Raw genomic sequence first — 24,806 nt, forward strand, 5'->3', positions numbered from 1 at the left:
CAGGACGAACTCGTTAACCATGGTTAGATTTTGGAAAGCCTATAAATAGAGCTTAGTGTTTTCATTTGAAAACAACTACACACTTTGTAAGTGCACACACTATACACGTTCTCGAGAGTTCAATTAGAAGATCATATTTATCGAGAGTTTGTAATAGAGTGATTGTAGTCTCTGCAGCCGACACTTGTGTTGGAATTTGTAGCACCCGAGGATTATTTCTAATACAAGAATATTCCCCGACTTGCTGGAGTTATTTATTTACGATTGATTTAACATGGACTGAAACAAAGATTATCCGCAATTAAATTAAATCGAAGAAATTGGTAAGACGTATTCAACCCCCCCCCCTTCTACGTCTGATTGGACCTAACAATTGGTATCAGAGCTTAGCTGATCGATATACAGATCTGAGATCCGTAACCAATCTGAAAAGCTAGCTGTCCGTACAATCGTAATTTTATCTAATAACAATGTCGACACACAAGTTAGGAATCAAGGTACCTCCATTTGACAAGGATGACTACAACAACTGGAAGATGAAGATGTTGCTGTACATCAGAGTTGCTAATCCTATGTTCATTGGGATTCTGGAAAATGGTCCATTTGTGCCTATGAAGATTATTCCTGAATCTGTTGAAAATGGTGTTCGTATTCCACAGAAGTCTGTTCCCAAAGAGAAAAGTGAATACACTGACACTGACAAGGAGTACATTGCACATGACCATAATCTGCAACTTATAATTGTTGAATCAATGACCAAGACTATGACACATCTGATACTAAGTCTGAAAACTTCAAAACAGATGTGGGACACTATAGAGGCATTGATGGAGGGATCTGAAGAAGTCAGGGAAAACAGATACGATATGCTGATTGCCAGATATGAAGCATTTCAGGCAATACCTGGAGAGAACATTTCTCAAATCTATGAGAGGTTCATGCTGTTGTTGAATGAACTCACCCTGCATGGAAAGACTTATCCACAGAAAGAGATTAACAGAAAGTTCTCATTTGTTATGCCACCCCATCTTGTTGTAAAGACAGAGACCATCCGGGAAAGAAGCGACTTCAGGACTATGACTTTGGAAAAGCTGTTTGGTAAACTGAAGACGTTTGAGATGGAACTTGAACAAAGAAAGATTATATATGGTGGTGGATCAACAGAATCCAAGAGTATAGCCTTACAGAAGACCACTGCACTTATTGCTGATCAACCATACTTTGGTTATCAACAATTAGTTGAATATGGTATCAATGATCACACTGTTGCTCAGAGTGATTGTTCATCCATCAAGACTGACTATCCTTCTACCAATACTGAGATTGTAGAAGCTGAAATTGATGAAGTTTCTGGAGAACCGGAGGATGAGTTCTACTCTCAGGAAGAGCTGGAGCAGCTGGAAGATAAGTCAATGGCTTATATGGCTGCAAGGTTCAAGCATATCAAGTTCAGGAAGAACCCCCGGTACAAGAAAGCTTCAGGGAACAAGTTTCAGGGTAAAGGAGGATATTCAGGGTCAGGGTCAAAGAGTTCTGGCAGTTTCAAACCAAACATGTATGACAAGAGCAAGGTCAGATGCTACAACTGCAATGACTTAGGGCACTTTGCAACTGAGTGCAGGAAACCCAAAGCAGCTCCTGTCAGAAGCAACTCATATGATAAGAAGAATTCTTATGAGGATCTGAAGAAAGAAAATGAGAAGCTGAAAGCTAAGTTGGAAGCAATGGTGGCCAAGCACAAAGGAAGGGCTTACATTGCTGAGGGAAAAAGCTGGGATGACACAGATTCTGATGATGAACCTGTCCAGAGCAATTATGCATTTGCATTAATGGCTGACACTGTCGAGGAATCTCCATCTCAGGTATCTCCTGAAATTTCTGTTGATGACATGACTACTGCTGATTATAAAAAGACTATAAATGAACTAGGTCAAGAGATGTATAACTTGCACACTAGTTTATTAGCTTCAGAATCAGATAACTGTAGTCTTTCTCTAAAGATAGCTAAACTTGAAGAAAGAATAGATGAATTAGCTTTAGAGAAACTCATGAACACTAACCTTAAAGATAGAATTGAATATCTAGAGAATAAGGAGAAGTGTAATGCAGAAATTGAGGAGTCCCTTAGGTCTCAGATTGCTGACCTAGAAACTAAGCTTAGGGCCTATCAGAATTCTGCTTTTCTACAGAAAGAGATCTTGGATAGTCAAAGGGTTGATAAGAAGGTTGCTATTGGCCTTGACTATAGTTCTTTGGAAAAAGCTAAAAGAAAGAAGAGAAAAGAGAATGAAGGCATATTTGTTTCAGCAGGAACTGAGAATGCTCCTGAAGGAACAAATATACCTAAAATTCTAAAGAACACCAAGACCCCTATCTTTAGAATGGCACAAACAGAACCTCTGATAGAAGAAGACCTTGTCATCAAGGAAGAGTTGAAAAATGAGGAAGTTGTTAAGCCTCAAGTAAAACAGGAATCACAAGATGTACCTTCTAATTCCCAAGTCAGAGATGACTCAGATAAAGCTGGATTAGGAAGTACTAGTTCCAACAAAAAGAAGAACAACAGGAATGGCAAGATAGATCATAAGAACACCAACTCTAGGAATTCTAATGCTAGAAAGGTTTGTAATAATTGCAATTCTACTAATCATCTTACTCATGCATGTAAAGTGATTAAAGTAGATAATTCTGTTTCTAGCATGCCTAATACTGTTAACATGAATGCTGTTCATTTGCCATGTGGTAGAGTAGGATGCATGCTATGTGCTATGAATATGATGTCTGCATGCTTTACCATGATGAATGCATCTTTTTCTGCACCATCTACCATGAATATGAATATGCCTGCACCTTCTGTTGTCCCTGTGGCAAAGACTGCTAGTCCTTCTAAGAAGAAGGAAACTCCCAACTCCAAGTCTAAAAGCACTTCTGCTAAGACTAAAAAGGAGAAGAGTCCAGTCACTCCTGAACAAGCACATGTTAAACCAGTTTCTGTTGATAATCCTGTTTCTACTAAATCACCTGGACCCAAGAACGTCTGGGTACCAAAGAAAGTTTAATCCTTTTGTGAATGCAGGGCACAGGAAGAAAAAGTAAGGTTGTGTGGGTTCTTGATAGTGGTTGTTCAAGACACATGACTGGAGAAAAGTCCCTGCTCACAGATGTGGTAATGAGAACCGGCCCAATTGTAATCTTTGGAGATGACAGCAAAGGTTTTACAACGGGATATGGTAAGCTGAAAGTTGGAAATGTCATCATTGAAGACATCTCTCTGGTGGAAGGACTCAAGCACAACTTACTGAGTATCAGTCAGTTCTGTGACAAAGGATACGACGTAATCTTTCAGAAGGAAGTTTGCTTAATCCAGAACCGGAAGAACAAGGATCTTACACTTCGTGGTGTAAGAAAATCAAGTTTGTTTATAGCTGACATAGACTCAGCAAGTAAGGGGGAGGTCAAGTGTTTCTACACCAAGGCCTCTGCTGATGATAGTTGGTTATGGCATCGGAAGCTCTCACACTTGAACTTTAAGACTATGAACTCTTTAGTCAAAAGAGAACTTGTGAGAGGATTGCCACAGAAAGAATTCTGTCAAGAAGGACTCTGTGATGCATGTGAAAAAGGGAAGTCAAAGAAAGCATCACACAGGAGCAAAGGCATGACTGATATTGGTTCACCCCTTCAACTGATTCATATGGATCTGTTTGGACCAGTCAACATTCCTTCTATATCAAGGAAAAGATATGCTCTTGTGATCGTCGATGACTACTCAAAATACACATGGGTATTATTCTTACATTCAAAGGATGAAGCAGCACTCGTCATCATTGATCATATCAAGAAGATTGAAAAGGAAGCAGATCTGCCAGTAAGGGCAATCAGATCAGATAATGGAACAGAATTTCGTAATGCTGTTCTTAATGACTTCTGTACTGATAAGGGCATTTCTCGTCAGTATTCAGCTCCAAGGACTCCACAACAAAATGGTGTCGTGGAAAGGAAGAACAGAACCTTGATTGAAGCAGCAAGGACAATGATTAGTCAATCAAGACTTCCAATCTATTTCTGGGCTGAAGCTGTGAGTACTGCTTGCTACACTCAGAATCGTACCCTGATTAACAAGGATTTGGATAAGACTCCTTATGAAGTAATGGCCAACAGAAAACCATCACTGAGTTACTTTCATGTGTTTGGTGCAAAATGCTTTGTGTTAAAAGAAGAGCATTTGGGAAAGTTTGATGCCAAAGCTGAAGAAGGCATATTTCTGGGTTATTCTTTGGAGTCTAAGGCCTACAGGGTTTATCTGATCAATGACGACAAGCTGATTGAAAGCATCAATGTAAGATTTGATGATACCAAACTCCCAAGTCTCCAAAAAGAAAATGAATCTGATTCTCTAGAGTTTGAGAATTTAGAAGACATTTACTTAGGAGAAGATCAACCTGAAGCTGATGTGAGGGAACCTAATACAAATGAAAGAAATGCTGATCCTGAACCATCTGGAGGAAGTATTGGTAACAATACAAATGATCATCATGATCACAGTGGTCAAAGTGGAGGATTATCAAATAGAATTAGCATCAGCTCAGGGGGAGTAAGTCAAAGTGGATCTACTAGTCATCACACTCAACACAATTATGATTTTGGTGAATCATCAAGATTGAATCTGCCAAGACAAAGGGTATGGAGTAGAGCCCATCCTGTTGAACAAATCATTGGTGATCCAGACACAGGAGTGCAGACTAGAAGAGCAACTCAGAATGAATGCAACTTTGCTGGATTCTTGTCTCAGACAGAACCAAAGAAAGTTGAAGAGGCTCTAAATGATCCAGATTGGGTATCTGCAATGCAGGAAGAACTCAATCAATTCGAAAGGCAGAAAGTTTGGAAGCTGGTGCCAAGACCTAAAGGAAAATCTGTAGTTGACACCAGATGGGTTTTTAGAAACAAACTGGATGAAGATGGTATTGTTACGAGGAATAAGGCAAGACTGGTTGCAAAGGGTTATTCACAAGAAGAAGGAATTGATTATGATGAAACCTATGCTCCAGTTGCTAGGCTTGAAGCAATCAGGATGTTCTTAGCATTTGCTGCACACTCCAACTTCAAAGTATATCAGATGGATGTGAAAAGTGCATTCCTGAATGGTGATCTGGAAGAGGAAGTCTATGTTGAACAACCCCCTGGGTTTGAAGACAAAGAATTTGAAGACTTCGTATACTTTCTCTTCAAAGCACTCTATGGCCTGAAGCAGGCCCCTCGAACCTGGTATGACACTCTTTCCAAGTTCTTACTTGAAAATGGTTTCACCAGAGGTATCATCGATAAAACTCTTTTCCATAAAAAGCATAAGGATGATATAATTCTTATACAAGTATATGTCGATGACATTATATTTGGTTCTACTAATGATCTTTTGTGCGAGAGATTTGCTAAGTTAATGCAGAGCAAGTATGAGATGAGCATGATGGGAGAATTGTCCTTCTTCCTAGGACTTCAAGTCATTCAGAAGCCTGACGGTATTTTTATCTGCCAATCTAAATACATCAAGGAACTTCTGAAGAAATATGGAATGGAAGAAGCATCTCCTGCCAAAACCCCTATGCCAACTGCTGTCAAACTTGATCAGGACAAATCTGGTAAGTCAGTTGACATCACGAAGTATCGAGGTATGATTGGCTCTCTCTTATACTTAACTGCTAGTAGACCAGATATCATGTTCGCAACTTGTTTATGTGCTAGATTCCAGGCTGATCCTAAAGAGTCACATCTTATAGCTGTTAAGCGTATTTTTAGGTATCTTAAGGGAACCCCCAATCTAGGGATTTGGTACCCTAAAGATACAGGTTTTAATCTGATTGGCTATACAGATTCTGACTTTGCAGGATGTAAGATTGATAGGAAAAGTACTTCAGGAAGCTGTCAGTTTCTTGGACGAAGGTTGGTGTCATGGTATAGCAAGAAGCAACACTCCGTGTCTACGTCTACAGCGGAAGCTGAATACATAGCTGCTGGAAGTTGCTGTGCTCAAATCTTGTGGATGAGGAATCAACTACAAGATTATGGACTCATGTTGAATAAAATTCCGATTCTGTGTGATAACACGAGTGCCATTGCCATTGCCAACAATCCTGTTCAACACTCCAGGACAAAGCATATTGATATCAGGTATCATTTCCTTCGCGAGCATGTCATGAATGGAACAGTAGAGTTACACTTCGTACCTACTGATCAACAAATTGCAGACATCTTCACTAAACCACTAGACGAATCCACTTTCTCTAGACTGGTTGGTGAACTTGGGATGTTAAATATGTCTAATTAATTAGACAAGAAATAACTGCAATTTGTTCGTAAGTTCACAAGTTTTAAAATGTACATATTTTCAGGACTTGTGAATTTACAAAGTGCATCCAGTATTTTACATATTTATCTGATAATTAGTTTTAATTATTTGCCATGATTTATATGATTTGCATGATTATGTGATTATTTGCTAAGTGGTAGATATTTAGAATTAATTTTCTTGAATTATTTAAGTGCTTATATTCAATTAATTAATATCAGTGGTTATTTAATTCATATTTTAATTATATTTGATTAATGGATTTGAAGCAATTCAAATTATTTTAAGTTATCCATTAATTAAATCTTAATTAAAATATTTGCTGCATAATTATTAAATACTTTTTAACTAAATTATAATTTAGTTAAAATTTATTTAATTTAATTATGATATTAACTTGTTAAATTGTTTTGCAGTTAATCAAAATATATTTGATAAAGTTAATATGATTATTTGGGCGAATACTCGTGCTGAAATAATTCTAAGTGCTCGTACATATGATCATTTGATCACAGGCGCAACGTTTGACTTAGTCAAAAGTTGCGCCCTGTGTCAAATACTGTATAAGTACATAGGAGCAATTTGTCTGTATGGTGACCCTAGCGCAACATTTGACTTGGTCAAATGTTGCGCCACGGGCGTGTATGAGTGCATATAAGTCGACTTAGATTTTCTCTAAGTCTCCCAATGTTGCGCCTCCACAGTGTACACTATGGAGGGCAACATTGTCCTTTCAAAGTTCGCGCTTAACCCACACACTATGTCCAGTATGAGGGACACTTTCGTCATTTTCCTTATTGCGCCTTTGTATGTCTGTGGATACATATAAACTCCCTTGTTTTCTTTTACTTCAGTTTATTCACAATACATACACATATATACACGAAGCCAAAACCCTCTCTCTCATTCAAAAACTGTCGAGTTCTTGAGTTGATAATCACATTTTTCACCGACGAGATCTTGTCCATTTGATTATCTGAGACCAGTTTTGGATTCCTTAAGTCTAGAGCTTTCAATACATACCTGTTTCACAACGATTCGTTACGATTTTTCGAAGAGGGTTTTCGAAGCTTTTCATATTCTAGGCTAGTTTTGAACGTGATCAAAGGGTCGAAAATTTGCGAAGCCGATCCCATAATTCTTAGAATTTCAAGGAGTACTACATACTGTAATTTTATCAAAATCTGAAATTCTTGGAATTAGGGTTTTACAGAGCGTTATTAATTAATTATTTTCGTGACATAAAGTGAATATTTGTTCGTGTTTATTCGTGAAACGAAATTTATAATCATTTTTAATTTTAATTAAAAATGGCTGCAAATTTTGAGATTCCGAAAACAAATTTCACTATTGTTGAAAATAATAATTTAATTACGCAAGCGAATTATCGACGCTGGGTTCGTTACATGTCAGAATATTCATTTGCTAGATTTGCCATGACAGAGTCGGTATATCTTAACAAATCTCTTCTACGAGATTTCTTGTCTTCTATTTCTGTTGTGAATGCAGGACAGGTACTTGGTATTACTTGTCAAATTCAGGGACGAACTCTATCAATTACTGAAAACACCCTGAACACTGCTCTGCAACTCCCAACTGAAGACTTTGAAGCTGTTCCTGATCGAGCTGAAAGGATTAATTTTTTCTTTGCTATTCACTGCCAGAGGGAAAATGGTGATCTTCCAAGCAAAATGTACGTAAAGCATTTACCCCGAGAATGGAATTTCTTCTTTAATTCCATTTCTCATGTATTTGCACCAAAGACTGGAGGGTTCCATGGCATCACAACCTTCAACCAGGAGATTGGAATTGCAATAGCTCAGAATTCAAGGATAAATCTGGGACACTTGATCATGGGAGCTTTTCAGGACTCCCTAAGGAAAAACAGAAACATACTTCTCTATCCTAGGTTTTTCCAGATTGTGCTGAATCAACTACTGACTCCTGCTGAAAGAGCTGTCTATCCCAATATAGACAATGTTATCTGCTCTTTCATGACTACCAGGGTCATCTCTATGCTGGAAAACCATCAGAACTACACCAACAATGAAGCTGTGGTTCTTCCGGAGGCAATGCAAGAATTCCTGAACAATCCAAATGTGCCTCCACCCCACATTCAAAATGTTGCTGATCCAGTGGTTCAAGAAGAGGAGGCCCCTGCAACTCAAAGTACTGAAGTCCCTGAGTCATCTCATCAAACTGATATCCCTGAGACTCAAACTTCACAAATGGAAGAAGAGGTGATAGTGGAAGATGCACAGACATCCTCAGATGACAATGCTCAATCTGAAGGAGAGGATTCACTACAAGACAACTCCACTGATTCTGAGGATGAAGTGTCTACTCCTGTTCAAACCACTACAGTTGCACCTTCAAATGATGTGATGGTGGATATTGATGATCTCTTCACCAACACTTATAATCCACTGCTGCAGTCAGGTATCCCTTCTGACTCTGACAACTTGTCCTTTAGTGCACCTGATTGGATTCAGAATCTTTTGGATTCCAATCAGCCTTCACCACCTCTCACAAGTGCCAATGAACTTGAAATCCCACAAGTTCATAACCAAGGCACTACTTCACAAACACCTGAAGCAGAAACATCTCAACCCCTCAGCCAACCACTTCAAATAATTGAGAGCGAGGGAGAAAGTGCCTTAAGTGCACCACAAAAGGAGGCTGTTTCTGAATCTGCAGCTCTGTCTCCTAGTCAGGAAAGGAGAATAGAACCTGAGACAACTGCAGAACTGTCTTTTTCTTCACCACCTCAGCCAAATATTACTTCAATGCACAGTGAGGTTGCACACACGATAGAAGAATTGACGGTTGCTAACACTTTGTCGTCCATGTCAGGGATAGACACTGTTGTTTCTGATCCTTTTCAGGGTCAAGTGCCTTCACAGGCTTCTGGGGGACACTTGGATGAAATGCCACTTTCTACATCCTTGTCTACCCCCCTGGGAGGAACATTCCCAGATCCTTCAAAGGACTCTTCACCTCTCGAAGGTGAACGGCAATCTGTTTCTGAGCCCTTCGTATCAGGAAGTGTGCCAGTTTCAGAGGACTTGTCACAAAGTCTTTCGCCGTCAAAGGCAGTTGTGGGAAACCAGGGTGCTTCGCCTGTTCAAGGATCACATCCTTCGAGCCCTGTGTCTACCCACCCTGAGATTCCAACTCAGGATCCATCTAAGGACTTACTACATTCAAGTAGTTGGCAACTTGTTTCTTATGACTCAGATTCATCTGACGAGGAAACCGAGGACGAAGGCTTACGAACCTTCATTGCACCTTCTGTGACCTCTCTAGAAGAGGCTAAGAAGATTTCTTCTGCAGGTACATCTAAGGATGCTGGAATGTCTTTGAGTGAGAGGGAAACACCAACAGAACTTGCTATACAGAAACCCTTTGACCCACTGAGTGTTCTAGCTTTGAGTGAAACGAGAGAAACACCTACAGAACGCACAAGTGAGAACCCTACAGCCCAACCTACACCACTTCCAACTGTATCTGTGACAGAATTTGAAGCTCTGAAATTCAAAGTTCAACACTTAGAAGCTGAGAATCTTGTTCTACGGGAGGAATTGGTAGAAATCAAATCAACAATGGAACACAGGTTGGCTGCTCTTGAAGCTAAATTGCTGGCATCTCAACCTTCCAGAGAGGATTACTCAACTGAGGGGGAGAGAGCAGCAGAAAAAGCAAAGGGAAAAAGGGTGATAACAGGGGTGTCTGAAGAACTGATTGATTCTGCTCTGAAACATCAATTCAGTTACAGTCATGATGAATACATCCCTGAGTTTGTGGATGACAGGGTGATTAGGATGGTTGGTGCTGAGAATGAAGATCTTGAAGAAGGAGAAATCCCAGACACTGAAGTCTTTGCTGATGAACTTGCATATCATAATGACATCTTTCCTGCTGAAGAATTTGAAATTGCAAATCCACAAGACATTGCTAATGTTGCTAGGGATTATGCTGAGCAAAGGAGAGCAAGGGAGAAGTTAGAAAACCAAAGACGGATTCGAAGGGAAAGGAGACTTGCCAACTTACATAAAGATGGAGCTGAATGGGATGCTGCTAGATCAGTGTTTGATTTCCCAGAGGTCACTCAAGACAATGATGATGACGAAGTAAAAGATATCTTTGACTCCTTCAGAAACAACTACAAGGATTTACATGATTATCACGAGGTGTTAAATGATATCATTTCTACTGTGTCTGTTGCTGTTCTTCCCAGAAGAGGATGGATGGTGAACATATCATTTGAGCTACAGAGAGAAGGCCATGGACTCAAGCATGTGTCAAGTCAGTTTCTCAGAGATCTTTCTTTAACTGAGCTGTTTGTGGTAAGAAACAAGATCATCTCAACCGGCAGAAAGCATAATGAAATATTCAGAGATATGGTGGAAGAATGGATCACTGACATTGGAGTTGAAATTCATGACAAGCCTTCAGTTATCAAGTATTTCAAGAATGGTATGATTCAGAGTATTGGACTCACTGATGAAGCATTATCAACATACAATCCTCGTATACTGAAGTATCTGGAAGCTCAAGTCAGGGAGAAGTGTTCAAGGACTAGCAAGGGAAGACTAACTGCTGAATTGCTATATGCTTATCGTCTGAACTTTGCTGCTCTGAGAGACTTAGACTTGTCAGCCATCAATCGTCAACCACCATATCCACTGCCTCCACTCAACCCTGAAATTCCTGAAAATCCAAATGCACCTGTTGTCACTTACAATCCTACATCTGTACTATTCAAGAAGAAGAAAGACTCTGAAGTCACTGCTATACCACTCACAGAGATTGGAAAACTCAATTCCAAAAGAATCACTCGTGCAGTTGCAGCTGTTAAGTGGTCAGTGGTAAAAGAAGACAAGAGTGTGCTCAAAGATTTGATTGATCTTCTGGAAATAAGAAAAGCTGTAGAGACTGTCCACAACACTTCTAGAGTTCGTGCTCATCCATCAAGGATCATTATGAAAATTGAAGGAATGGAGATGAATGTCACTTTTAAGAAGTTGAAGAAGATGGTTCACCTGCAAACTTTAGAGAAGATGAAGAAAAATCTAGAGCAACCTCCACCTGAGAATACACTGGAGCAAGTGGCACTGAGTACCATTACAGCAAGGATTGAAGAGATTGAAAACAAGCTTACTCAGAAGAGAATAGAGGAAGCTGCAAAGAGGAAAGCTGAGCAGAAGCTGATTAATGCAAGAGCCAAGAAACCAAGGAAAGATTAGTTCAGGCTAGAGGAACAAATGGCTACTTGTATTTACTTTTGAATTCTGGAAAATGTAAGATATAATCCAGACTGTACTTAGTATTATTTCCTGTTTACATTAGTATGCTTTTTCATTGTGTCAGTTGAGTTATCCTCTTAAAGGATTTGCTTGTCGAACTCTAACAAACAAATAGGGGGAGATTGTAAAGCATAATGTAACGTAAATGTAATTACGATAACTCAACACAACAAAAGACAGGAAACAATACGTAAGTATAATACAGGAATCTACAGGTTGGAGATTCGATACGAACAGACAAAGACAATCAAGATATCTGAGACAAGCATCCGTCCACTGGAAGAAGTTCATTAACATGTTCAAGCCTCAGTGAAGAATAAAGTTCAATATGTTTCTGCTATCAAGATTGCCTGAAGATCAAGTATCAAAGACCAGAAGATTCCAGTATATTTGATTTGATTATTTATAATCAAATTTATCGAAGCAACATCTAACCCGGAATGACTGATCAAGTACATTATCAAGCAAGGGATTCAAGGAATCATTTCAGTTCGAGTCGTTCGTGAACCAGACCAGTGCACAGAACGTCAGGACATACGAAAGTATTCAGTGGATTCGATCAACGAATTTATTGATCAAGACAATGGACTTGTTAGAAATATTTATATATATATATATATATATATATTATTAATTGTGAATTACTTGAATACAATTAAATTCAAGTAATTAACTTAATCACAATTAATTATATATATATACATATATGTGTACAAATTATGGGAGCCTTGTAAAAATGTCTAAGTACATATCAAAGGGAACTCTGTTGTACTTGGCGCAAACTTTGACCATGAAAAGTCAAAGCTTGCGCTACGTACAAATACACAAGAACAAGTGATGTAAATTATTCTAAGTTGATACAAGGGACACAGGGGAACCGCTCTTGAGCGCAACCTTTGACCAAGTCAAAGGTTGCGACTACAAAAGCTCATCTAGCGCAAGTATTGTTATTTGTCCAAGGCAGAATACAGTGGTGCACAGTAGGCGCATAGTTTGACCCAACTGGCGCCATCTTTGACTTTTCAAAGGTTCTGTATTACTCTAAGTAATACCTTGACATACAGTGAAGAAGTAAAGCGCAAGGTTTGACTTCCCTGGCGCCATGTTTGACCTCACTCTCACCAAGCGCAACCCTGTGATACATATACATATATTTATATATGTATTATGAATTGGCGCCACTTGTAGTAAGGATATGAGTTAGATTTATTTTTCTAAAACGAATCCGTCCAGGACGAACTCAAGTCGTCCAGGACGAACTCGTTAACCATGGTTAGATTTTGGAAAGCCTATAAATAGAGCTTAGTGTTTTCATTTGAAAACAACTACACACTTTGTAAGTGCACACACTATACACGTTCTCGAGAGTTCAATTAGAAGATCATATTTATCGAGAGTTTGTAATAGAGTGATTGTAGTCTCTGCAGCCGACACTTGTGTTGGAATTTGTAGCACCCGAGGATTATTTCTAATACAAGAATATTCCCCGACTTGCTGGAGTTATTTATTTACGATTGATTTAACATGGACTGAAACAAAGATTATCCGCAATTAAATTAAATCGAAGAAATTGGTAAGACGTATTCAACCCCCCCCCCCCCCTTCTACGTCTGATTGGACCTAACATATTATTCAAAAACTAAGAATAAAACAAAGTAATAAACTGAAAACTGATTCGGGGCTTTCCACCGGTGAAAACCGATGGAAGCCCCAGGCGGCTACGACAAGAGAGAGGATAGAGAGAATTAGGGTTTTTGGGAGAGAGGAGTTACTACGAGTACGTTGAAGTTAGAAAATTATATGTTATTAAAAAATATATCTACACATAATCAACAACATTGATTTAAAAAATTCAAAATTTGAATCTTTTTTTTTTTGAAGAAAAGGAGATAATTTAATAAATAATGGCCATACGGCATCTACAAGAATGATCGAGTTGAACAAACATAGAAAAAATTAACATGCCTGTCTTCATACCTAAGATGAGACAAATAAGCGATGTTGAAATTGACGATGGTACATGTATAGATCCTTGCTCTGTGTTCACCATCTTTTCCAAAAACTTCGTTTGAGCTATCGACCACAAATGCAATTCCCGAAAGGCTTTATCGATGAATCCAAACCACTCTCACAAAAGGAGAGAAAAATCACACACTCTCACCAGGGAGAGAAATCAAACTATAATCAAAACAAACTAAAACAATTAGATCTGCACCACGACGCTCAGGAGATAATCGATCCACTCACAAATCCAAAAAGACTTCTGGAAGCGAATAAGAACGAAAATCGAAAGTTTCGGTGATTTAGATCTAAGAAAACTTTCTCCGAAGGTGGAGATTTATTAAGAAACTCAATGAAAAAGCAAGAACAATCAAAAACTAGCAATCAAACGAAAAGATTTGGGCCTTTTCACCAGAAACCGATGGAAGCCCCGTCGGAGATGAAAAGAGGAAGCGGCTAGAGAGAAGAGAGAAAAAGAAAATTAGGGTTTTACGTCACGTCTTTTTTGAAAATTGTTTCAAAATTTGAATCTTAGAAGCTTGAGAAAAGGAGTCAATTTTCAAAATTAGAAGGGAATTAATTATTCTTTTTCAGAATAAAAATTTTGATTATATATTATTATTCAGAAAAAGAAATTATAAAAAACAATATTTTTAACTACCTGGTCAAAGCACTTAAAAGTGTGTGCCAAAAGTCAAAGCGTCATATAAAAAAAACAGATGGAGTAATATGCAAAACACATTTAAAGAGCATTAAAGACACAAAATTGACTCCAATTAAAGAGTATTAAGACAAATAAATCACACAATTACTAGCCTAAAATATAATTATTAGCAAAAATGGACAATATTAATTTATCGATTTTAAAACATGATAGATATGATAATTGTAAAAGATTTTCATGATCCTTGATAACCTAATCTAAAAAAGTATGATTAACAAAATTTGTTTACAGATTTGTATAAAGGAATCATGGGAACACACACAAACTAGTACATTTTATGAAAATATCTATTGATATCAATCCATAATAATATTGTGACTCATCATCAAAGAACAATAATTAATGTAAAATTCCGTACAATGACTATACAAGCATCACGATGAAATAAGCATATATCTCAAATTCGATAAATTAATAAAATGCACCTTCATGCACGCTCAATCAAGAAGAATGATCCAAAACCAATTTACCTTGTGCAGTAGTCATAAATTACAATAATATCCTTACATTGTATTCCATGTACGATCACACCCCTCTTCCTCTTTAATATTATTTAATGCATCTGAAGATTCTAAACAGTCTCTCATGAAAGCTTTTCAACGGGATTGGTTTGTAGATCCTCATCAACTTCCTATATGTATTTTTTATAAATCGATGTTTGAAAATTATTTTCTGAACACAAATATGGTAAAGATATTATATTTTATAATTTGATAGATTAATAATTTTAATCAGCTAATTAAATTTTTCTCTAGCTATTAATTTGGGGAGGTGTATTATTAATTTATTATAAATATTATATCATATTTTTGAAATTAAATAACATATCAACTTTTTCTAATACTTAATAAAATTATATATATAATATTATATTCTCATTTTATTATTTATACTTCTACTTAGAAAATCAATCTTGTTTATTTGTATATTAAGATATGAAATTTAATATAAAAACAATAACAACAATAAGTAAAAAGAAATAAATAAATGCTCTTTTGATGGTATATAAATTATTTAACCTTTTTCAATTACTCTAAAAGAATTTAGACTCCATTTTAAATAAATTATTCCAAATTTTTCGGAAAAGTTTATATATACTCCCTTCATCTCATATTATGCGTCCTCTTTTGACTATAAGATGGTCAATTTGATCAACTTTTGACCATTAATTAAAAAATAATTATTAATTATTTAAAAAATCTAAAAAATGGATTTTGAAAGGGATTTGATATATTTTCTAATAAAGTAAGTCTTTTAATCTTTTTAGGTCGGATAATATGTGTAATTTGTCGTCAAAATTTAGTCAATTTGACTCTTCAATAGTTAAAACAAGACACATAATACGATATGGACGGAGTATATAGTTATTAGAGAATTTTTTTATAAACTAAAAATATCGAATATTGAATAATAAAAATATATATAAAATCAAGTAACTACGTTATAAATTAAAGTGAACTTCATCAATATATTTTACAAGAATTAAAATATAACTTATTATCAAGAATATATTTTTGTTACCACGAAAAGTTTAATTGATAATGCATGTAGACTAGATGTATTTTTGTTTCTTGAATTAATTTTTCAAATTTCATAACTAGAAGTATTAATTGGCATCATCACCATCAAATTTGGCCACCTCCGTATTGCCATCTTCAAAGAAATCAGACACTTCCATGTGAGTATAGTTGAGTGGATCAATTTGATTTTCTCCACCAAAATGAGTTTCAAGTTGGGAAAGCTACAGGATCATGTTGCTCAGTAAAATTAGTCTTAACACTTTTTTAAAGAAGCTTGGTAGAGATCAACAAGGTGCTTGGAGGTACGACGGGTACGACTCCAGTGCCCTTTCACTCCACAACGATGACAAATGCTTTCAACACTTTGACCCATCATATTTCTCTTAGGCTTTTTCTCATTCTTTGTCCACTTCTGGTGGTGAGGCTTCCTTTTAAAATTTGAGAAGTTTCGATATTTATGACCTGGACCATGCCCAAAATCACGTCCACGGGCATGCCCACATCCTCGTCCAAATCCACGTCCTCGTCCACGTCCAATATCATTACTAGTAACAACATTCACTTCAATGAATGGTGTTGAACCAGTTGACGAGCTTGATGATTTTTCATCAAAAGTTCATTATTTTACTCAGCAAGAAGCAAGACAGAAATAAGTTCAGAATATATTGCGAGCCCTTGTTCACGATATTGCTGCTGTAGGAGCATATTGTTGGCATGAAAGGTGGAATAAGTCTTTTCCAACATATCTTTATCAGTTATATTTTCACCGCATAATTTCAGTTGAGAAGTGATTTTGAACATTGCTGAACTATACCCGCTTACACTTTTATAATCTTGCAAGCGCAAGTGTAACCAATCATAGCGAGCCTTAGGGAGTATCACAGTTTTTTGATGATCATATCTCTCTTTTAGATCATTCCAAAGGTTTAACGGATCCTTAACAATCAAGTATTCAGTTTCCAAGCCTTCATGAAGGTGATGTCGAAGGAATATCATGGCATTTTCTTGCTCAGTTTTCACATTTCCTTCCCTTATGGTGTCTCCAAGACACATAACATTAAGGTGGATTTCAGCATCAAGAATCCACGTTAAATAATTATTTCCGGTGATATCAAGTGCGTTAAATTCAAGTTTCGTGAGATTTGACATTTTTCTTTCTACAAAAATATAATTAAATTAAATTCATGAAAACAAACGCGTATAATCAAGAATACACATTCATATTAAGAAGTAAGCATATATTCATGAATTAACAAAAATTTGACAACCAAATGCATGTATAAGTTTAAATAAATAAATAAGCATGTTAATTAACTATAAACGAAATATATCACATGGCAAAAACTACCCACAAGGTATATTATGCACGAAAAGATCAAATAAGAGAATAAAAATTTGAATAAACCTCAGTTTAATATTTGTTAAAAATATATCAAAATTTATATGCATGGTATAAAAGGATCAAATATATCACTAAAATATATTACCAAGTAAACATAATGTACACGCTAAAAATATGTTATACACTTGGTTGAGAAAATTTCAAAACAAGTATGTACACATTAATCTATTAGAAATACATATTGATAATTGGACATTTAATCTTTTTTTTATACAAGGAACTATCATCTATTATTATATATATAATGCTGCAACATGAGTTTTCTGTGAGCCAATTTAATCATGTGAAATTACGGTCTTATCCCTTCTTATTTTTTTTTATATTATTTACATGTACCGATCGATCTCTTCGACCCTTCTTCTTCCCTTCCCTGTACCATTCACTCTTCACTCTGAAACTCAAATTGAGGTATGTGTTGTGATCAATCTAACTTTATTTTCATATGGGTTATGCATTTTAATTTATTTGTATGTATATATGTGTGTATTTCGATTTGTGATGGTTGTAATTGATGGGGTTTTATTAATGTGTGTATACTCTGTTGTGTAAAGTGAAGAGTGGAAGTCTTCTTATCTTAATTTGGAAGATTTGTCTTGCAAGTATTTGAATACCTGGTGAGACTAGAAGTGGCCCCCTTTTGCGATTTGTTGTTTTTGTTAGAAATTAGCCTCTCTTTATTTACAAAAAAGTGCCTTCTATTTGGGATACTATATTTGTATGAAGTCAATATGTAAGCTGTTAATTTGAGTTCGGAAATGGAATGGGAAGGGTCTTTGGATTCTGCCAATCTCTTACATTTGTTCTGCTTACTACCATTTTTACGCATTGCAAGGTTTGTGGGGACCTTAAGAGTACAAAGAAAGTTCAGCTTGATCATTCTGGAAATCATGAGAAGAGTGGATACAAGTCAGGCAATCAAAAAACATCAAAGAAGCAACATAACGGGCCAGCCGAGGTAAGGATTATACTGGCATTACTAATTGAAAAAAAAATAGGGGAAATTTTTGTTATTTCAAATAGTATTGGTTAGATATGTTAAATTTTTGTAATTTGCTCTGTACCCATTGTTGTTTAAAGATAAAGTAGTTAGATCTAAATGCAGATTTGGTCTTCTGTTCATGTCAATGGTTTGGTCGAGCAGACTTTACACATTTAGGTTCTATTGTGTCTGCTTGCGAAATTGCGAAAGTCTTAAAAATTTGAATTTATGTAAAAAAATTAAATTGATGGGTTATATTTTTCCAGCCGAAGACGGAAAATGCATTTTAAAGGGTGAAAATTGATGAGGTGGAATTTGCTGACAAGAAGCTGCAAGATAATCCTTGCTGAGCAAAGGTATTCTTGAACTTTTGTGTTTTTTTGCATCTCCAACTATGAGATTTATTTTATCAGTATATATGTATATATTTACAAGTATTTTCGTTTCTAAATTGTCTGCAGAGCGGTGCTGAGATTTGATATCTAAAGCACAAGAAGTCTTGGGGCAGGTTAGAGGAAGGTATTCATGTAAGCAGCATAGTAGGCATAAAAGGGTTAAATTGAATGTTTTCCCCTTTATTTTATACTACCTTTTTAATCGGTAAAAATGTATTATTACATTGACGTACTGTTTTTTTAGAATTGTTCTCTCTATAATCTTTTTACTGACACAAACGTACATTGATTTTTTTATGCTAGCATCTATCTATGCATGCATGCTTGAAATACTCCTAACTAGCTGTTTAACATCTATTCTGATTTCTGAATGCTATATAATATTTTGTATAATTGACTATATAGCAACTTTTGTGATTCTTAATTATTATTATTGTTTTCAATATTTTCTACTCAAAACTAAAAACTTCTTATTGATTTTCTACCCATTGTTCTTTTCCTGTGGTTTAGGATAGGCTGGATGGACAACTAGAGATTTTGTTTGATCTGAATGAGAACTTAGTGACGATGAAACAATAGCATTGAGTGTATCTGCAGTAAGCAAGGATGCTAAATACTTGGCATATGCTCTCAGTTCGAGCGGAAGTGATTGGGTAACTATTAAAATAATGGATGGGGGTTCTGGACAAAAAAGTTCACAGTGATACTCTATCATCGGTATGTAGTTTTTAATTGGGGCCACGTCAGATCCACATCAGCAATCACTTTGAACTGTATAAAAACACGATATTAACCCTTCCGCTTCTATTAACCCTTCCACTTCAAGCCTTTTGAGTTGCTCTGAAGTATACGCCTTCCACAGGCCACAACGATCCATTTCTGATGATGATTTATGGAATTCTATGTCTGTAGAGACAGCAGCCATGGAGATGAATGTGGGTTTAACATATCTAGAGAGAAGGAGCAGAGACCTCGGCATCTACCATTACAATGTCCAGGTTTCTTTTTATTAATCGTTTATGATTTTTTCAAGGGTTCAACCATTGATCTTGTTTCTAAAGAGTGAACTGATATGTAAGATACTTTTTGAAATAACAGAAAATTTTCTTTAAAAGTGTTAAATGTTATTAGCATACTACTTATAAAGAGACTGTTTACGAGATATTTTGAGTGTAAGAAGGTACATGCTGAGTTGTGAACGATTATTCTCACGTATATTATCAATGGTGAACATCTTTAATAGTACGATTGTGCTCTTTAGTTGGATTGTGGTCCTTTTGTTGCTCCTTGGTAAGATTTCGCCCTAGGTGGGATTGTTAGGCACAATGCCAGTCTAATCAAGTTTGCGAAGGAAGTGTTAAATAGTAGAATTTATTAAACCTGTATATAAATTTAGATACCTGCACAGCATTGTTACATTGTCGAGTAGACAACTAATTTTAATCTGGTGTGAGGAAATAGGGAATAAAGAAGGAGATGCAACCAACAATGAGAAGCTGAGGGAAGCAATTGAATTACTGGATCAAGAGCAAAAGCGCATAGAAACAGAGCCAGATGTTAAACTAGAGGACAAAATAAAGAGGCTCCAACAGGCGAATTACAAGAAGAGAAAGTCTGCCATCAATGTTGGACAAGAAGATATGCTGATGCTCACAGATGATAACAGCAGCAGGCGTACTTACTTTCTTTATATAGAATACTGCAACAAGGGTTTTCAATGAGCCAATTTATTCCAACTAAGCAGCCACGTCAGATCCACCTTAGCAATCACTTTGCATTTGTGACGATGATCATAGTTAAATCTTTATCCCAATGATTTTCCTATCAATTTTTATGGAATTCTTTCTCTGCAGAGAGAGCAATACGTGTTGGTCATGGTTTCTATAAGTGAAGGTGAGACAACAATGGTGTGCTCTTTGCCTCAATTACACCCCTAATTGCTGGTTATTTTGAGCTACTGAAAATTTATTAATGGCAATCGTTTGTACTTTGTAGCTCGAAGAGAATGATGTAAGAGTTCAATCTCAATAGGAAGCTGCAGAAAGCAACAATGTTGCATATAGAAGCCATCCAGCTGCATACCCTGATCACGGGGTTTTCCAGTCTCTAGAATGCAAAAATACAATGCACATGGGGTATGCCTACAAGCGGAGATATTTAGAAAACTGCTTCTTATACACATTTAGTTAAATATTTACTAATAATATTTCTTCAATAACAAACTTACAGCTACAATTCAGCAATGAATGATCATCAAATGGCTTCTGCATCACCCGCACAGAATACCAGTGGAGTCATTCCAGGGTGGATGCTTTCATCATAAATTCACATTGGTGAATTGAAGAATTGAGCTTGAGCTAAGAAGGTCTGCATATATTCTTTAACCATTTTCATATGTTGCCATTTCAATTTAAGAAAATTAGATCAAATAAACAAATATTACTTTACTAATATTTTACAAAGTTGCTGCTGTCGAAAACTGGAAACTACTTGTGTATTATAAAAATATCAAGGAACTGAACTAAATAAGCCAGGCAGGTTACTATTGGACCAAATTGGCATGTACCTTCTCTTTTCTTATACTTCTTGCTTGGGGGGCAGTGAGTCGCCTCTAACATAATAAAGTAAAAAGTAGTCAAATTACAACAATACAGCTCCCTTGAGTTTCCTTTTGAATTAGGACATGTGTGGTGCACCATACTCTCTTGTCAAACATTTTGAAGTTTTGCATATTGCAGTTTTACTTTTTAAAGAAACCTCTATGTCATTCCTATAATGGTATGTGACTATTATTCGGATTAGTTATGGAATGTATTTAAAATTAATGGCACACATCTTGATTTTTAGAACACAAGATAATATTCTAAAAAGTGTGATATTCTTTTACAAAGTGATTGCTGTCGACCATCTTTACATATTTTCTTATTATTAAAAGATAAATTCTATAAAATGGATTTTTAAAATATAGATGCTATTGATATTGTCTTTATAATAGCTATTAGATATTATAACTTTTATTTATTAAAAAAATTATGGATAAATTATTGTAATAACTAATTGTCGAGATCCTGGGCTCCTGACTAAATAGGAGTCCATATATTTCATTATAATCAATCAAAACATTCCTCAGAAGTCTATAAGTTTATAACGGTCCGATAAAAGAGACATGAACAAAATTGATCAAAATATTTTGACTGTTTCGAGTGATAATGATCATATATTTTCATATGACTGAATATTTTGACTGTTGCAGCAAGATTTTCAAAATAAAGCTGATTTATCATTCATTTTTTTTTATGGTCCTATTGGTTTTTGAGTGCTCTATGTATCTCTTGCTCTTAGCATCCCCTCCCTTCAGTCTGCTACTACTCATGATTGTAGTGGAATCACATGAAAGAATTTTCCTAGAAATATTTCTCAGAAGATTTTATATATAGTAATCCATAGTCGATGGAAAAACAAACCATAATTCAAAGTCTGAAGTGACAGATTCATTTGCATCGTAATATGCAAATATCATTTCATCTGCATAACGGATACATTTGGAGTACAAAGTACATTAATATCCATCCGAATAACGGGTTTTAGAAAAACTAAAGGGATTTTAAATAATAAAAGTGTACTATGTCATTCTCATCCTCATCCTTCAGATTACAAAGTGTAAGCTTGTTCTGATACCCATGCTTACCATTATGGGTTTTAACGCATATTTTAATTACAGACTTGCAGACAATAGTATCTGGTTGACTGCTTTGATATGAGATTTGTTATATAAAATTCAGGTGGTTGCTTCACAAGATTGGCCAGAGATAACAAAGTATGGTGAATTGGTTTGTGCTCAACCCCATAGACAAGAGCTTATTCAGGATCTGTACGAGAGCTGGTAGGATCCAAATAGAGAAACTATGTCAGGGGCATGATCAAGTATGTTCTTCTCCCGACCTCTTATCTAACTGACTAATGCACGATAGTAGACCTATGTGTAATCTTTATGATAATTTTTAAATCAAGCTCTTTACAGTATTAGTTTTGATTCTGTGCTATAGGGAACTCCTTATTTCATTCCGAAATCAACTGGACAGAAACCCCAGAGCATTATATTCTATAGGTATTTATTATTGCCCAGTATTATAGTGTGCTTGTATGGTACTTGTCATTGTCGTGGCCTAATGACGAGCAAACTGCAGGGATGATGTTGGTGAGGGGCGGTTCTATCAAGTTCTTCTGTATGAACTTGATGCAATTCGCAAGGTGGTATTTTTGTTGCTCTAAACTTTTGGCCCTCTAATTTAATTGTTACCATTATCTGTACTTTTTTTGTTTGCTTAAATGTGTGACTCGTGATGTCCAACCTAACATATCTGTCGCATTTTTCATGACTGAACTTATTAAACAGGATTGTGCTTCATTAGAGCCAAATTATCAGCCTGTTGTTTGCCAACAATCATCGCAACCGTAATTCAGTTGATGGGAGTGGAAATATTTTGCCTGGTATTTCTTTGTTTTTCCGTGCATCCTGATCTATGTTGTTATACACACTGTATCAGTATTAAGAGTGTTTCCCTGCTTGTGAAATAACAGGGACTTGTTTGGATTCCAAAATCTGTTACCCCGCCGAGTTTGACTTCTATCTGACGACCATGCTGACAAAATGTGTGGGGGGGGGGGGGGGGGGTTCATGACAGATGGATTTAGTCCCTTGCTAACAATCTATGTTGCACGTAAGTTCACCTCTATTACTGTTTGCTCATGAATAACATATTCAAATTAATATATAAAGTTACTGCATTTAACTGGCTTCATTTTTGTGTCTTGCAGTTAGGCCAGGTGCACAAGATCTGTTTCAATAGGTGAGTAGTAATGTTTACTGGTTCTATTTTCAAAATTTATATCTGATTGTCGTCAATTTTACTCAACTTGCCGTCTAGACTTATAATATTTTTGACAGTTCCACCAGCATATTATGCTCACTTGGCAGCATTTCAAGCTCGCTTCTATATGGAACCTGAAACATCTGATAGTGAGTCAATGGAAAGTGATGCTGCTGGTTGTCGTGGTCGTGGATGATTTGGTTCCGGTTGTTTATCTTGTGGCGATTTGGATCGCACCTGCTCATGAAGGGTTGGAGCTTGGAAATAGGAATGCCAGTATTATTAAAGCGCTGGCTGAAGCTTGTGGATGCAATGAAGCGCGGAATAGGAAGCAGTACAAAGTAATGAGAGAAAGTCGCTAAGGTCTTTAACACATTTCAGCTCATTGCCGAGGTGATCCGGTCTGACTTCTGCTATTTGGTTTAATGTTGAGCTATTTTGGCATTGCAGTGATTATTACATAGAAGAAGCAATTTGGGAATGGAGTTGAAATTGATTAACATAATAACATTCTTAGTCAAACAAATATTGCTTAATGACAATCTATATATTATGATCATCTATAGCCACTATTCAATATTGTTATATAACATCTCTGATATGAAGCTACTTTTAAATTCCAATAGTACTTGCCACTTGGGCTGAGGTTTCAACTATTGGAGTTAGGAGAAGAAAAAGAACCATATGAAGGCACTCCCTGTTGCTGCTCCTGATTTTGAGCCTCTATATATGACCCGCTTACTGCAGGTAGATATGGATTCAGCTGGGGTCTGAGAATGTTATGCTGACTACTATTCCTTTAATACTTGGTTGAGTTAATGTGTACAGACAAAATTATGAATTGGTTTGGCAGAGCAAACTCTATTGGCTGCTCTGGGTCATGCTGCTTATTACAGTGAAAAGTGTTTCAAACCTCCTGAATACAAGCTTGGGAGCATGAAATACATCGACATTATCTAAGCTACAACTTTTAAATAAAACAATAGCAATCACAACACCTCCGATAATCAATTCTCCCAATCAATATGCACATCAGTAACATGTTAAGTTAAAACTATGCAATGCAAATCATAAACACGTTAGGTTAAAACTATGCAAATCAATAACACGTTAAGTTAAATCATGCCCGTGCCTCGCACGGGCTATAAAGCTAGTTCCTAATAAATACGAAACACATAAATATAAATTCAAAATTTAGATATACAAGATTGACAACTAATGCGTGTATGTTTCTGTACCTTCTCTACTTTAATTTGTTGTTC

The 24,806-nt window shown here is 36.2% G+C and overlaps 1 protein-coding gene and 1 pseudogene across 1 annotated transcript; one reads left to right on the plus strand and one right to left on the minus strand.

Moving 5' to 3' along the window:
• Window positions 1–16,521: 16,521 nt before the first annotated feature.
• Window positions 16,522–17,046, minus strand: LOC108203826 (uncharacterized). Its single transcript, XM_017373019.1, has one exon. It carries the CDS (start codon window positions 17,044–17,046, stop codon window positions 16,522–16,524), a length of 525 nt encoding a protein of 174 aa, XP_017228508.1.
• Window positions 17,047–17,628: 582 nt separating this feature from the next.
• Window positions 17,629–24,237, plus strand: LOC108192689 (protein argonaute 1B-like; annotated as a pseudogene).
• Window positions 24,238–24,806: the final 569 nt, after the last annotated feature.

This window comes from Daucus carota, chromosome 9, assembly GCF_001625215.2.
Source record: "Daucus carota subsp. sativus chromosome 9, DH1 v3.0, whole genome shotgun sequence".
Taxonomy (NCBI): Eukaryota; Viridiplantae; Streptophyta; class Magnoliopsida; order Apiales; family Apiaceae; genus Daucus; species Daucus carota.

Excerpts from the sequence above, each read along its gene's own strand:
- LOC108203826 (XM_017373019.1), bottom strand. The coding sequence starts at position 17,046 with ATGTCAAATCTCACGAAACTTGAATTTAACGCACTTGATATCACCGGA.